At 49.5% G+C, this 16,787-nt stretch overlaps 1 protein-coding gene across 3 annotated transcripts in view; it reads left to right on the top strand.

The window, feature by feature from the left end:
• Window positions 1-2,799: 2,799 nt before the first annotated feature.
• BDKRB2 (bradykinin receptor B2) overlaps window positions 2,800-16,787 on the top strand; it is a 33,554-nt gene continuing 19,566 nt past the window's right edge. Inside the window, exons 1-2 of one of the 3 annotated variants that reach the window (XM_084792816.1) lie at window positions 3,020-3,121; window positions 6,758-6,834. Coding sequence is in view for 1 of the 3 variants with exons in the window: in XM_084792814.1 (XP_084648940.1) it covers window positions 2,982-3,121 (140 nt within the window). In the remaining 2 variants the exon portion in view is untranslated. Of the gene's footprint in view, window positions 3,122-6,757; window positions 6,835-16,787 lie in introns of all 3 variants that reach the window. The other 2 variants (XM_084792814.1, XM_084792815.1) reach the window with 2 other exon arrangements.

Below are 16,787 nucleotides of genomic sequence, written 5' to 3'. Positions count from 1 at the left end.
CTGCTACTGCTGATGTTATCAATGACATCAGAAGAGTTTGCAGGCTTCCTTAGTAGACTGAGTCAGGGGCTCTCCAGGAACGGTCTGGGTTTTCAGTGCCAGATTGGGACTGCTAAAGTACCCAAAGAACCAAACAGCTACTGGGTTCTCAGACTCTCAGGTGTGTGTGAGAGAGAGCTATTGTTACTAATACTAGCATAAGTCGATTTAATACATTATTTTACACACATAGATAGATAGATAGATACACAGATACATAGATATAGGTAAGTAGGCAGATAGATTTAGATAGATAGATAAATAGATAGATAGATAGATAGATAGATAGATAGATAAATGTACAGATAGATAGATAATAGATAGATAGATAGATAGATAGATAGATAGATAATAGATAGATAGGTAGATAGATAGACAGACAGACAGACAGATTCTGGTCAAGACCATAGAGTCTTGGGCAAAAGTGCAGCCTAATTTTGGAAACTTTGGGGACTTCTTTTTTCACTCATCAACACAGAGAATGTTCTGGAACACTGTGGCAGAGAGGTGGACAGTTACAGATGTGATGCTTTTCTGCTTCATGCTGTTCTGTTTTACTTGACATGCAGCAGTTGGTGAACGTAGATGGGTACATGGTGCCTGGACAAGCGTGTCAGGAGTCTCAAAGCAGCCTCCCTGAAAAGGAGCTACCATCCAGGCCAGAGATCACAGGCAGTGTGCAAAGGCCCACAGTGAAAGCTGAGAGGGCACCTTGGAGCTAAGGCACAGAGGGCTGAGGTGGCTGGAAACTGTACTAGAGAGGGGGGAGGGGCACAGGGCGACCTCAGTGTGTGGGAAGGGCCCTGGCTGCAAGGAGCCGCTGTTGGAGATTCCCAGGAACATCCAGCCTCTTCCATCGCCCACTCTGAATGCAGCGGAGGGCTGAATTCCTGTCCAGGCTGGGCCTCCCTCTGCAGCCCCCACATAAATGCTGGCTATGTCAGGGAGCACTCAGGAAGAGTGGAGCCAGATTTGCTCATAGCCAAAGCAAAGCCTAAGAAGTGAGCTAAGCCAGAGAGGAGTGGTTGCCAGTTCATAAGGAGCACTTTGAAATGACTCCAGTGCCCTCAGGGACATGCCTGGCAGGTGCCCATCCCTTCACTTCTGCCTGAGCGGGCAGGTAACAGCAGTGAATGCAAGGGAGAAAGGAACGGGCAATGAGAGAGGAAGAAGAGGAGAGAGAGAGAGAGAGAGAGAGAGAGAGAGAGAGAGAGAGAAGAAAGGAGAGAGGGAATGAAGGAAGGAAGAGCAAGGGAGAGAGAAGAATTGGGGAGGGAGGAAGGAGGGAAGGAGGAAGAGAGGAAAGAGACAGGAGTGGTAGAAAGATGAAGGAACAGGGTATTCATTACTAGTGTCAATAAAGAGGGGTGTGGATGCTGTATAAGATTTCTGGATTCATTTGACAGCTGGGCACAACTTAAGTCCAGGCTGCCGGATAGACAACACGATGGTGGGGACTTGTTGCATCCAACAAGAGGAGACTGCTCCCAGTGCCACACTGGGCTTGCCCCCAGAGACAGGGCGACAGCAAGCCAGACCTGTAGAGGCAGCTTCTGGGTGGCATGTAGGTGGGGCTAGCTGAATGTTTTCAGGGTACCAAGGTAAAGAGGGCAGGTGCTCCACACCAGGGTGAGAGCCCAGGAAGGGAAGTGCTTTGAATGTGAACTGAGCCAGGCCAATCAGAGGAGACTAAAGAATGGGGACAGGACGGGGGCTTTGGGGGCTTTGTTCTTGGTTTGGGGTCTCACTATGAAGAGCCAGGGGGGACCTCTAGTTTTAGGCCCTGTAGCCTCAGTCCTCTGGATCACCAGCCCACCTTCCTTTGTCTGCTCGCTCTGCAAAGCTCGAGAAAGGACCCTTCGCTTGGGACCCTTCAGTGCTGCGGGGGAGGAGGAAGGAGATTGCGGTCTTCCATTCTGGAGTGGGTGGGCACACACCATCTGCATTCAGCTTTAGCTAGCCCACTAGCTCACTCACCCAGGTGGACCAGAGGTCCCAGGCCTCGGAAGTTCCCTGCGGTCAGACAAGCCAGCGGTGCGGAGAAGGCAATGGGAGGTCTGTTTGCAATCAGGACATCCAGCCGGCCTGCCTACAGGGGCCTTGCAATTGCTTACGTCATCACCTGCCTCCGCCCACCGCCAGAGGCGCCAGGTGTGTACTGGATACAAGGACCCCTGCCACCCCAGCGCCTTTTTCTTTCCTTCTCTCTCTCTCTCTCTCTCTCTCTCTCTCTCTCTCTCTCTCTCTCTCTCTCTCTCTCTCTCTCTCTCTCTCTCCATCCTCCTCTCCTTCCCTCTCCTCTCATCTAGAGAGCAAAGCACTGTAGATCTTTAGGATCTTCAAAGAAAATGAGGACAGCCAGAGCTTGGAAGTGGAGGAAGAAACTGCTTCTAAATTCCCCAAAGGAATTCAGTGTCTGGCAGGGGCCCACACACAGCTCACCCAAGGACTTAGGCAGCAGTGTGTACCTTCTCTGATCTCTGAAATGTATCCGAGTTTCTGCCACAGCACCCTTGAGAGTTGTTCACTGAAGGAAAAACAAAAACAAAAACAAAAAAAAAACACTTTCAGAACTCCCCTGCCCAACTGACTGCCTTCTGTTTACACCCTCTATGTAAATGCCCACTGTTTGCACCTAAAACTAAAAAGCAAAACAGCCACAGCAGGAGACCCAGGAATGGTAAGCAGTATTATGTTAAACACAGGCATTCACGTGGTCCTTCAGTGGCCTTTCTAGCTGAGGGAGTAGTCCGGGTGGCAGTCTGCAGGTAAGGAAGGCTACCTGTGGCCACCCCAACTTAGCCTCTGCAGCTAGAGGTCCAAAAACATCACAGCAAGGAGCTGTTGAAGATCCCGGAGCAGGGAGCTGAGCTGAGCTGAGCTAGAGGTGGAAGGGGGTGGTGCCCAGGAGAGTGATGACGTCACAGGCCAGCCCTTGAAAGATGAGCTGTTTCCCCCGTGCCACTGCAGTTCAGCTTCTCCGAGAAGTGGGTAGGATTGTAGGGGGACAGCTCCGCAGGCAGTTGCTGGACCTGGACGGAGGGACTCACTGCAACACAGACACGACTGGCTCCAGAAAAAGGTGAGTGTCCACAGAGGGGAAAAGTGTCCCAGCACAGAGAGGTCCTGGCCAGCGGCTGGGAGTCCCAGGCTCCCAGAGGTTCTATGGTCCTGAGGAGTTAGAGCAAGATTCCCTTCCTCCCCTAGGTCTGAGAAATTGCTGGAGGAAGGGTTACAGTTACTTATAGACAGGGGGATTTGCCTTGCTTCTTCCGGCCCATCTTTTCCCTGTGAGTGACCGGTGTTTTGAGTTTCCTAGGCTCCACGTAGACACCGTGGGCGAAAGGCGGCAGGTCAGGTGTCAAGAGCCTGGCTTTTGACTCACTGAGCCACTGAGGGTCTTTTGTGACCCCTGAGAGTCTCTTCAATGTCACATTCTGTCTACAATGTGTGTTTGGCTGCTCCTTGGAGCGGAGGCTAAGACAGAAAAGAGACTTTGTCCCCACTGGCTGTTGTTGTACCACGTCTGTGCCAGTGGTGGCAGCTTTAATCCACAGAGCTTCGTGTCCCTCCTGCCCTGGTTCTCCGCCTTCAAGGTAGAGGTTATGAGTGAGCTTTGTGCGTTGTCCTGGGTTCAAGCCTCAGCCTTGCTTTCACCCCATGGGTGACATTGTTGGTGAAGGTTTTGTGTCTCCGGCCCACAAAGAAGACTGACTCGGTGGCTCCTTCTAATGTAGAGACAGAAATGTGGTCGCCCTGTGACCGATGTGCCACGTGTGCAGTTTGCATCGCTCGGTTTGCTGGGTTGGGGTACACTGGTAATGCTCATGGGCTAGGCAGGTTAGAATGTGCCTTCCTGAGTCACAGGCTGCCTGTGGCTCTGGCAGACAGTTCACAGGAAGCAGGAGCTCTGGCTGGGTGTGGGTGTGGTGCCGTGCCAGCCACAACTCCTGGCCCTTCTGTGTCAGACAAGGGCTCATAGAGGATCTGACCCTCCCCCCACCCCCACACACACCATGCTGTGTCCCGCGACAGCAGAGTGGGTGTTGGCAACACCCCACAATTGTGAAACTTGGGAGCTTAGGGCAAGTTTGCCATTTTCCTCTGCTTGGATCGGGACAGGGACAGGCTGGAAAGGAGGGTTTTGGAGAAAAGATTTAAAATGGAAAAACATGTGTGCTTGCCTGGCAGGCGACCCTAGGAGCTCATGCCAGCTCTACCCTGAACTTCTGCACTGCGGCTTGATGTATTTAAAAAGCCCCTGTAATCACGCCCTTCACAGCCTCCAGCACAGATAGGGAAACTGAGTCTGGAAGTGACAACAACCTCACCAATGTCTTTTGCACATTACAAAGGAATCCCATAACTTTATGAGACACAAGCTCTGTCACCTTTAAGGGGGGGGTAGCAGATAGAAGGATTGAGCCTGTGGAAAGACCCTGGGCTACGGGGAATCCATCAGATGCCAAGCAAAGGGGACCAAGCCCAGAATTACTGGACCATGTGACCTCTGCTCACACAGCAAGTGGCTGGACAAACATTTCAGGGTGTTTTAACAGTGACATTAGGGCTGCCCCTGTCTGATATGCTGCTGTGGTCAGGAAGGGGCCAGGTGGGCCAAGAGAGAGTCCTATAGATTGCCAGGGGTCCTGGGCTTCAAGAACGAAGGTAGGAACCTGCACCTCCGTGTCCACTAATGGGAAATACGGTTCTCTGTGGGAGTCCTGGGCCCCATGGTCACTATTGCTGACCAAATGAAAGGTTGGGTGAATGAATGAATTTGCAGTGGTCACACAGAAAAAGCACCGGGCGCAACAGCTTGTTCTTAAATTAAAGGAGCTGCTTTGGAAAGGTGACAGTGTGAGCAGTTCCCTGGAGAAAGCTAAAATAGAGAGACAGAGCAGGGACGACATGAGAACCCTTCGTACTTTCTGTGAACCTACAGCTGTTCTTCGGAAACGCTGCTGGATCAGGTCTGTCTGTGCTTTGCTTTAAAAAGTCAAAGGTCATGAGTTAAAGGATCAGGACCCGCTGATCCTAGGGACCTGAGTGACCACATCCAACATGTGCTCGGTGGTCCAGAAATCCCCAACCCATAAGCAGCTATCTTAGTGTGCATGCCGCCCAGACCCAGAAGCGGGCTGTTGCCCATGACCTGGCCCATCTCAGGAGGGCTCTAAGGCTGGCAACCCCTCCTCAGGTGCTGGTAACCAGCTTCCCCAGAACCATAGCCCATTTACTGGTGTTGGGATCTGCACAAGACAGCTCTCCTTGGCCTCTTCAGATGGAGTGTCCACAGCCCGTCATCCGCCCTCTAGGAAGGGTTTAAATGGCAGGCTTTCCTGGTGTCCTGGGGAGCCTGCACCCAAAACACATGCCCAGGGCTTCATTCCAGAGCGAGCTGAAGAGTCCATCTTTCTCTGATCCTGTCACCAAGGTGGGGTTTCTGAGACTCTGGAGGCCAGAAAACTAGGACCTCATAGCCAGACGCACGCACGCACGCACGCACGCACGCACGCACGCACGCACGCACGCATGCACGCAGCACACACACTGTCAAAGGCCAAAGTGAGGTGGAACAAGCAAGTCATTGGGCCCAAATCTAAACGTGCCACTTCCAAAAGTGGGATTCTCTAGGCCTCTGCTTGCCTGTGATGGGGACAGGGGAGCCCTGCAAAGCTCCTTAGAGCACAGATTAGAGGGATGGCCTTGATGAGACCTCTCCCCTCCCTTCCCCTCCCCTCCCCTCCCCCCTCCCCTCCCCTCCCCTCCTCTCTTCTCCTCTTTTCTCCCCTCCCCTCCTCTCCTCTTCTCTCCTCTCCTCTCCTCCCTTCCTTCGAAGCTAAGCTAGAATTGAACCCCTCCTTCCCCGACCACATGACCTAAGGCAAGCAATTTAGCTCTCGGAGTCTTGGTTCCTTGAGCTACAAATAGTAATGGAATCAGTAATCACCTAAAAATTCAAATTGGGAACGCCTCCCCTGCCTCAGAGAGTCTGAAGCATGAAGAACAGCCCTAGTCTTCCACAGAAGTGCCCCAGGGAGGCCAGTTATGAGGAAGCTAAGGGGGAGACGCAAGCAGTGACACCACAAAAGAGCAGGGCAGGGGCTTCAGGCTTCTGCAACAACCTACCGTGAGTTGTAAAGTGCCACTGCAGAGTGGGATTGCCGACACACCAAAAATGCCAGCTTGAGACATGCATGTCCATTTTTCTGATTTGGTTCTTATGCATAGGATGCATATGATCAGTCACTGCAATATATTCCATAAAGAAGCACTCATATCTCAATTTTTACAAATGAGGGCCATGGATATACCTCGGGACCACTTGCCTGGCATGGGTGAGGTTCTGGATCTCTTTCTTGGCACCTCAGAAAATGAGACGGTGTGGTGGTTAGGTTTTTGTCAACTTGACGCAAGCTAGAGTTATCTGGAAAGAGGAAACCTTGATTGAGAAAATGCCTCCATAATATTGGCCTGTAGGTAACCCTGTGGGATGTTTCCTTAATTAATAATTAATGTGGAAGGACACAGCCCACTTCCCGTGCCCTCCCTTGGTAGGTGGGCCTGGGTTGTATCAGAAAGCAAACTGAACAAACCCTGGGGAGCAAGCCAGGCAGCAGCTTTACTCCATGGTTCCTGTTTCAGTTCCTGCCTTGCTTTCCTTCCTGGACTGTGTTCCAGGAATTGTGAGCCAAATAAACCCTTACCTCCACAGGCTTTCGGTCATGATCTTTCCCACAGCAACAGAGAGCAAACCAAGATAGAAAGGCTGCTCAATGGATGCCTGCAGAGGTAAGAGCAGTGTAGCTGGAAGTATCTGTGTGTGTGTGTGTGTGTGTGTGTGTGTGTGTGTGTGTGTGTGTGTGTCTACATGTGGACATGGACCTCTGCCTGTGAAAGCCAGGGGACATTTGAAAAGAGAAGGCATAGAATGACAAGAGACAGCCTGGCGGCCTTCAGGGAGCGGGTAACAGGAGGAAGTCTTAGTGTACTTTCTTTTGTACGCTTTAAAACTATCATGGGCATGCAGGTCCCTTTGCAGAAATTTAAATGAACTCTTAGAAGCAAAGCAATTAGGAATAGAAATAAGAAGACAATCCAGGTGGTGGCTCACATCTGGAATCCCGGCACTGAGAAAGCCACGGCAGGAGGATTACCCCAAGTATGAGGCCAGCCTGGGTGACCATGTGTGTTCTATACCAGCAGCCTGGGTTTACCTATATCTCTCTAGGTATAACAAGGTCTGAAAAGGTGGGGTGGGGACTGTGTAGGAAAATGTATTCACTGAGCACCTATTATGGGGTGCTTGGCTTTTTACTGAGCCCTGGAGCTGGGGAAGGGGGTTTTGAAACCACCTCTACTAAAAACTGACTCAGTTGCATGGGGGTTCTTGAAACAGCCTCTGGTACCACAGACTCAGATCGGGAGGAGAGATTTGTCTTCCTAGGGAAAAGAAAGAGAAACTTCTTGATTATTCCAGCCAAATGGGAAATTCATCATGTTAAATAATTTAAGAAAGGGGCAACATTATAGGAGAAATGATTATGATTAGTGGGGTCTTCAAATTAAAGTCTAAGCTATAGCCCTTAAAGTTGGTTGGAACTTGACAGTGATGCTTAATAAATGTTTGAAGCGGTTGCTAAGAAAACACAGTTTGTGCCTACCAGGGACTAACATCTCATGTAATTTCACCTAAAATTGGAAACAGAAGACCAAGGAAGGAAACTGAGAAGCGTGGGTTGTGCGTGCACTTGCATGCATGTGCATGTGTGATCTGTGTCTGTTTTTTCGCCTGTATGGACCAGGATGAGGACCACTGTCCAGCAGATACAACAGCCTGTGTGTGAGCCTTCCTGCTCTCACCCACGATGTGGAAGTTGGTTTATTCCTTGTTTCCTCTCCCTCCCTCCCTCCCTCTCTCTCTCTCTCTCTCTCTCTCTCTCTTTCTCTGTCTCTCTCTCTCTCCATACATATATATATATATGTATGTATATGTATATATGTATATGTATATATGTGTGTATATGTATATATAGATAGAAATATAAACCTTTTTATTCTTCTCTTATACGTTGCATTCCAACTGCAGTTTCCCCTCCCTCTACTCTTCCCAGGCCTTCCCCCAACCTTCCCTCTCCCCCTAGATCAACCACTCCTCTGTTTTCCTAGGGGAAAAAAAAAGACAGGCCTCCCAGGGATGCGTACCAAACATGACCTACTAAGATATACTAAGACTTAACCCACTTATTGAGTTGGCTCTGCAATCCCCCAGATCAGAGACCTCTGCCCTCAGGAGCTAGATAGAGCCTAATGGGAGATTTTGTGTAGGCTTCAAGTTCAAGGTCCATACCCTGTGAGGCAGAGAGTGTGTCTAAATAGGGGAAAGGACATGTCATGGGCTGGAAACGTCCACATATGCTGATGGAAGTGTGTTTAAGGCCTATCCTGGTCCCAGAGGACCATTGCCACCCAAACTGCTAATCCTTCTGACAAACCTGTTCTGTAGGAGATGTGTCCCCATCTGACAGCTGACAGAATAGTCTATAAAGGTGACACAGTAGCTAATGGAGCAGCTGAACCTGACCTGGCTCTTGTGTCACCTGGCCTCCCCAGAAACGTATGGCTGTAGGAACTGGTGAGGCTACTGGCGCCTTCAGGCTGGTTGAGGATGGCAGGACCCTGAGCCCCAAGCTAGGCGCTTCTCGCATGGTAGGAACCGCAGAACCAGCTAGGCATGCGTTGCCTTGCCTACCCTCTTTCTCTGCACTCCAGAGTTCCCAGCAATGGACATGTATGTGTTCAGGGCGAGGATGAGCATCAGCCAAGAGGCTTTCCTGCAGAGTAACCTGGGAGATTTTTCCCAGAATCCCTTTGGTGCCTCTGACTAAGAGAATGGAAGTGAAGACATCTGGACCCCTGACTGTCCAGAACCATCGTTGGATTGGGGGGAAAGTGAAGGCAACTGTAACAGCCGAGCCAGGCAGGGAAGCTAGCATGGATGAGTGACAGGGGTGATCCGTGCCAGGTCCCAGCAGCACCCTCACACCAGCAGTCAAGCACCTTACCCTGCAGGTGGGATTCAGGCTCGGAAAACTAGTCACAGCATAGGCAAGTAGCAGGGCTGGCATTTGAATGCCAGTTAGCATGACTCCATCATGGCAGTTTAGACCAGTTTGTACCAGACTTTGGGTAGCTTAGGGGGAGGATGAGGGAGAGTACCCTCAAATCTGGAGTGTGGTGAGTTCCAGCTCCCCCAGTTCCCCAGCAGCTGAGAAAAGAAAAGGGAGCCTGACTCCCCTCCCCCTCATAGGCTATGAGAGTAGTTGGAAGGCCAGGATCCCCTGCTATATAATCTGAATCCATCTTTGCACTGCAAAGAGGAAGGAGCTAGGTAAACATCAGATTGGAAGCTGGGAGTAGGGGCTCACTGCCTGCTTTGGCCTTCCTTTATTCTGTGTAGAGGTGCCTACACTGCAAGAACAATCAAGCTGGCCAGGAGTGAACACACCAGACAGCGCAGAGTCTGTACACATGAGCGAAACGGGCTGTGGATCTGGGCTCATCCAGCTTCCACCACTATGACAAAGTACCCGAGGCAGGTAACTCTGTAAATAAAAGGAGTTTGTTGCCAGGTGTGGTAGGACACATCTGGAATCCCAGCACTAGGGAGGCTGAGGCAGGAAAGAGGGAAAGAGAACGAGATGGTGGCAAGAGGAGAGAGAAAGAAAAGGGCTTTCTTTGGGGCTAGAGAGATGGCTCAGAGGTTAAGAGCACTGTCTGCTCTTCCAAAGGTTCTGAGTTCAATTCCTGGTAACAACATGGTGGCTTACAACCATCTATAATGAGATCTGATGCCCTCTTCTGGCCTACAGGAGCACATGCAGATAGTGCACTCATATTATATATATATAAGAAAAGAGCTTTCTTTAACTCACAGTTTGTGTTGCTAGAAGTTGGCCCCTGAAGTCCCTTGTCTGTCAGTGTTATGATGAATGACAGAGGTAGAGTGTATCCCTTCTGAGGGCACGACTCCAGTGATTTAAAAGGCTCCGTGCTATGCTAGGCCCTACCTCTTAAAGGTTCCTCACCACCCAACATTGCCACCTTGGGGACCAAGGCTCCAACACAGGAATCCTTGGCCCACAGACCCAGATGAGCACCGATGAGGAACGGTCCTCCGTGAACAAAGGTAGCAGGGAGGCGTGCTCAAGGGGCTCACTATTTTGAAAATGCTACTCAAAGATGCCCCAGCCCATGGGAACACTGTGAAAGGACCCATTTCTGCCTATCTCCTGGGGTTTCGTTGGACTGTCATGGCGGAATCAAAGAAGTAGGCTGGATCATGTGACACTGGAGGGCTTTGCCTCACGGTAGAAACCTTGATGGCCCAAGGTCCCTTCTGTGAGGTCCGTGACACAGCTCTCCCCAGGCCCCAGGTCATCAGAAGCCCACGGAATCAGTGGGGGGAAACAGTTTAACATTTCTAGTTAAACAAAACCATGACTGTGCATTTATTTGCCAGCTCCTACATAAGCAAGGCCTGGCCGGTTGCTGTTCTTATACAAACTAACCATAATTCACTCTCTATTTTGTGTTTTAAAAGAGAAAACACATGGCTTTTTATTGCAAAAGTACTGGTGGCAGGGGTGGGGGGGGGATGGAGGGCAGAGGGGGAGGGGCGGCACAGAGTGGGTGCACTGGCCTGTGCATACTTGTGCAGAAGTCAACGCTGGTATATCTTCCTTTATCGCTCCCCACCTTATTTTTGAGACAGACTCTCTTACTGAACCTGTAGCCCAAATTTCAGCTAGACTGAGATGCTAGCAATGCTCCCAGGAGCTGCCTTGCTCTGCCTTTCACCAGCATTGAGGTTACAGGCATGCACGGCTACAGCCAGCTTTACTGTGGCCGCAGAGGATCTGAGGCCTCCAGCCCCCATAGATGGTCTTCATTTAAAAAAGCAAACGTAGGAACCTCTACAAAGAATAAAGGAAGTCCAAAGCAAACGGTGGTCCTGTGGTTTCAAGACACCTTGTCAGTGCCCGTCCTCAGCACTGCACCCTCCAGAACGCAGACTCTGTGTGTATATACAGTTTAATGGCCTTCGCTTTATAAGGTTGACAAGGTTTCAGAAGTAGACTCTCACTTTGGCAAGCTCTGAGAAACATCTCTTAGCAGCCATTGCACGTGCATAGGACAGCGTCCAGCCAGTATCATGCTGTCCCCTGAGGATGAGCGCGTCCCTGCGTGAAGACAATCCTGCCCTTTCATTCTTCTCAGAAACAGCACCGAAAAAGGAAATGGCCCCTTTATAAAAAGAGTTTGCAATTTGTTCATTAAGATATGCCAAAATCTAATTTTCTGGAGGCAGAACTGGAAGCCATTCCACCCTCTCCTCCTGCCCCACCCCCCTCTTCAGAAAGGACAGCGGAGCTGCCACCTATGTCTACCTCCCTTGGTGGGTAACCTGCCATGTGCAGGCCAGGCCATTTTTACATTGTCTTGCCTCTGAAGGTCTCTGTAGGAATGGACAGTGGAGAGCGGATCCTTGCAGATGGCAGGCTGTCGCCTCAGTAGATTAATTTAACTCACATTAATAGCAATCCTAAAAAGTAATTGAGCGCTTACTAGCAGCCCGCCCCAAGTCACCCATAAGGTTCAAAGCACTTAGAGACCCACCATTAACTGGAGAAACAGAAGTGTGGCCCAGCTTCCCCAGGGCAGGCTTTGGAGCAGGAATGGGTTCCAGCAGGTCAAACTGGCAATAAGCTGGGCAGGGAATCTGGGAGAGTTTATTTCTGACTCTAGAATGTGAAGTTCTGGAGAGGTCAGCAAGCCAGCACACGTCAGAGGCTCCGCTCGATCCCAGCTCAGACATGGGGATTTTCCACTCCTGTCATGGCACTCATGCAGGGTCGGGTCCTGGCTGAGGCCTCCCAGCCCTGGGGCAGGTCGCAAGTCCCTCCAAGTCCCTTCGAGCCAGCTGAGCTACAATCTAGGCTCTCCTGCTGCAGGCTTGAGAATGGAATGTTTATGTGACAGATTACGGTGTTAAGATGGTGGCTTGATGGGAAGGTGGCTCAGAGGGTAAAGGGCTTCCTGCTCAAGCATGAGGACCTGTATTCAGTGCCTTGAATCCATTTTAATAAAATCCAGGCCTCAGCTAGAGAGGTGGCTCATCCATTAAAAGCCATGCTTGCTCTTTTGGAGCATCAGGGATCAGTTCCTGGCACCCACAGGGAGGCTCAAACTGCTGGTTCCAGAAATGTGATGCCCCCTTCTGGCCTCCACAGGCACTGCATGCACATGGTGGTATATAGACACACATGGAGGCAAAACACCCAGGAACATACCGTATTTTTCCAGCGTATAAGACGACCGGACATATAAGATAACCCACACTTTTCCAGTTAAAATATAGAGTTTGGGATATACTCACCATATAAGACTACCCCTCTTCCAGTGCACACCCTGTGTAGCAGACTCGGACATGTGTCTATTTGCAGGCAGGGCACAGACAGCCAGGCACTTTGTTAAATACAGGCAGACAGCCAGTGCCAGCCTACACTGCCCCTTTAAGGTGCGCTCCACACTCAATCCGTAAAGAAGACAAGCAGCCTTCCAAGTTGAATGAGTGGTGGGTTTTGGTGGAGAGCCAATCCACGCTCACGTTCTCCTCCTTGAGGTACAGGAAGATATGTGCAGCTTGCTCCTCCCTGCTTCGTACTCCCCACACAGAGCGGAGAATTGGCCCCGGCACGCCGCACTATATGCACCGGACATATGAAGCAAGGGGAAGCAAGCTGCGGGTAAGTTCTTGGCGTGTAAGACAACCCCCGACTTTGACACAGATTTTTCGGGAGTTAAAAAGTCATCTTATATGCCGGAAAATAGGATGGATGGATGGATGGATGGATGGATCTAGGTGTGGTGATGCACACTTATAATCCAGCCCTGGAGAAGCAGGGACAGGAGGGATCCCTGGGGCTAGCTGGCTAGCCTAGACTACTTATACTAGAGATCAGTGGGAAATTGTCTCAGAAAAGAAGTAGATGGTACCTAAGGAAAACAGCTAAAGTTGTCCTCTGGTCTACATACACACACACACACACACACACACACAGAGAGAGAGAGAGAGAGAGAGAGAGAGAGAGAGAGAGAGAGAGAGAGAGAGAAAGATAGAGACAGACAAGGACAGAGACAGAGATATAAAGACAGAGAGACAGCACTTGAGGAGTCTATAAGGGCAGAATAAGTACAGATACAGGGGACCACCCTGCACTCCACAGCTGTGCATCCTTCAGGATGCAAACACCCTCTCTGACAATCATTTCTTATCCTCATAATTGGCAGGCATTACACCCAGTTCTGTCCCTCCTACAGCACTGTGGAGAAGGTTTGCCCTTGGCTAGCCTGACACACCATTGTCACCTCTGTCCCTAAATAACTTATTGCATTCATTCCACATGTGCATGCCCAGAATCAGAGGAAACTTGTGGGAGTTGGTTCTCTCTTTCCACTGTGTGAGACCCAGCAATTGAACTCAAGCTGTCAGGCTTAGCAGCGAGTGCCTTTACTTGCTAAGCCAGTCAATCTTAACCTGTGGGGCTCAACCCCTTCGAGAGTCAAATAACTCTTTCACAGGGTCACCTAAGACCATCGGAAAACACGGATATTTACACTACAGTTCATAACAGTAGCAAAATTACAGTTATGAAGTAACAACAAACATAATTTTATGCTTGGGGGGGGGGGTCACCACAGCATAAGGAACTGTATTAAAAGGTCGCAGCATTAGGAAGGTCGAGAACAACTGCGCTAAGCCATCCCACTCGCCCAGTGCACTTCTGCTGACTGAGGAGACCATGATGTCAACTGAGCAGAGTTGGCTCAAACCTCTCAGGTTAAAGATGCTGTATCACAAGACTGTCCCCATCTGAGATGCCACTCCAAAGCCTCAGACTGTGATCCGTGCTTTTGAAGGAACAGCTGTCAACAAAGGGTTCCCACAGCACCTTTCTCAGATCCAAGAACTTTCTAGAATAGCTCATAGAATTAAGATCCATTTCCTTATATTGAACTTGGAGTTGGAAGGGACGAGTCTGGTCTCAAAATGGAGGGCCGTGATCCAAAGGAACAGAACAGTTAAGGAAGCTATTTATCGGTGACCTGAGCTTTGCAGCTACACGTGATAACTTAGAAGAACATCTTGATAACTTAAAAGAGAAGTGGGGCACAGTTACAGACTGCGTGGTGCTGAGGGGTCCCCAAGCTAAACATTCCAGGGGCTTTGGCTTTGTGATCTACTCTTGTGTTGGAGAGATGGGTGCTGCAATGTGGGCTCAGCCAGACCAGGTTGATGAGTGAGTGTGGGATGGAGTCTGTGAAGCTTGCCATACTCAACAGTGAAGAACATTTGTGGCTATATTAGTCAGGGTTCCCTAGAGTCACAGAACTCATAGAATGTCTGTATAAATACTACGGGTATAGAAAGGGGTTTACTAGAATGACTGACGGGCTTTGGCCCAGCTAATCCAACAGTGGCTGCCTGTGAACAGAAAGTCCAAGAATCTGGTAGTTGCTTAGTTCCTGAGGCTGGATGTCTGAGCTGGTCTTCAGTGTACACTGGAATTCTGAAGAAGTGGGCTCCAATGCCCGCGAAGCAATGAACTTATGTTACAGAGTTTGTGACCCCCTGGAAAAAACCACAGACTCAATCTAACTATGATTTTAAATTTTATTGATTAGCTGCTAGCAGGATGAATAATCTCTGAGCCAAATTTGAGAGTGCCATGACAGAGGGGTATGGGGAAAGACTTTTAAAGGGGAAACCCACCCAGAGAGACCTTCCATATCTCTGCAAGCCAGCAAAAACTGTTCTTTTCTGCCAAGTGAAGTGCTTAAGGCAACTCAAAACAATCTTGGATATCTGCGTAAGCAAGTTACAGAAGCAAAAAACGCAGTTAGTGATATCATAACAAGTAGATGGTCACAGATGAGCATTTTGGGGATGAGGTCACTGAGTCAGTGTTAGTGACAATTTACCTTCCAGGGACTGGAAATGTTTGGTGGGTACCAAGATGGATGCTTAGCATGAACTGGAGCTCCCTTAGCCATTACACTGGACAGCAAACAAGGTGGGGGTAAGCAGGCAAAGAGCAATAGCTTCCTTCTTCCGTGTGTGTGTGTGTGTGTGTGTGTGTGTGTGTGTGTGTGTGTGTGTGTCCCCGCCCAGCAGAAAGTGTGGCCCAGATTAAAAGGTGTGTCTTCTCATCTCAAGACCCAGATTCAAGGTTTGGATCTTCCTACTTCAGACTAAGCAGAAAGCCCTCACTGGTGTGGCCTCCATTTTTGGATCTTAGTTCATTTTAGATGTAGTTAGGTTATTTAATTAAGAGTGGCCATCACGGTGATATTACTTAAGAAGGTACAGACGAATTTAATCCAAGGTTCTACTTTGAAAAGTATGTTAAGACTGGAGCCATAGAAGTTATGGAAGACAGCGCGAGTGAGGAGGGGAAGAGAGGATTTGCTTTTGTAACTGTTGATGATCATGACGCAGTTAACAAAACTGTGTCAGAAATACCACACTATTAATGGGCGTAATTGTGACGTGGAAAGGCTCCTTTCTAAACCCGAAGTGCAGTTTCCTGGATCACAGAGAGTCGTGGAGGTGGATCTGATGACTTTATGGATCATGGGGAAGACTTTGGAGGAGGTGGAGGTAAATTTTGGTCTTGGTGGAAATTTGGTGGAAGAGGAGGTTATGGTGGTGGAGGTGCTGGCTGGCAGCAGACATAGCTATGGAGGTGGTGATGGCGAACATAATGGGTTTGAAGGTGACAGTGACAACTCTGGTGGTGGTCCTGGGTAGAGTAGCAGAGATTTTGGTCGTGGTGGACAAGGATATGGAAACCAAGGTGGTGCATATGGTGAAAGAGGAGGATACGGTGGTCACAGTGAAGGAGGAAATTTTGGTGGAGGTCACTATAGTGGTGTGGGAGAATATAGCAATTTTGGAAATTATAGTGGACAACAGCAAACAAAGTATGGATCCGTGAAGGATGACAGTGTTGGTGGAAGAAATTCAGGTGGTCCCTGTGGTGGTGACTATGGATCTGGTGGTGGCTATGGCAACAGACAGCAGAAAACGGCTACAGTTCTTAGCAGGAGAGAGCTAGTTGTCAGGAAAGCTGCAGGTCACTCTGAGACAGTTGTCCCAAGTGCATTAGAGGAGCTGTAAAACTCTGCCACAGAAGGACCGATGATCCACAGTCAGTCAGGAAAGTTACTGCAGCTTAAACAAGAAACCTTCCTTGTTCGGGGCCATCGTAGGCACAGTTTACAAGAAGTGCAGCATTGATGCAAGCCCTGAATTATCAGTTAGATGTACGTTCCTGAGGTGTTGTATCTGTCATAGCTTTTCCTTGCCCTTTTCATTACACCAGATGTGTTGCCCTGTAAATTGTGGTAGTGGTACCCGGAATGAAAAAAATTAAGTAGTTTTTAACAACAACAACAACAAAAAGGATACGTTTCCTTTTATTTGCAGACTGATCATAAGACAGATGAGCAGGGCCAGGATTTGCATACTACAGGAAGGGCTGGGCTCGGTGCTGTATAGAAACGAGACTGTCTGTGTGTGGGAAACCATTGAAGCCTAGGGACAGTCACAAGGTGTCTTCTGACACTGCTCTGTCACAGTGTGTCTTATGATGCCTCTCTGTTACAATGTGTCTTCTGAT

This window comes from Acomys minous (assembly GCF_964271855.1).
Source record: "Acomys minous genome assembly, chromosome: 8".
In the NCBI taxonomy this organism is placed as follows: domain Eukaryota; kingdom Metazoa; phylum Chordata; class Mammalia; order Rodentia; family Muridae; genus Acomys; species Acomys minous.
The sequence above is the reverse complement of the archived record's forward strand: the minus strand, read 5'-3'. Positions and strand labels throughout refer to the sequence as shown.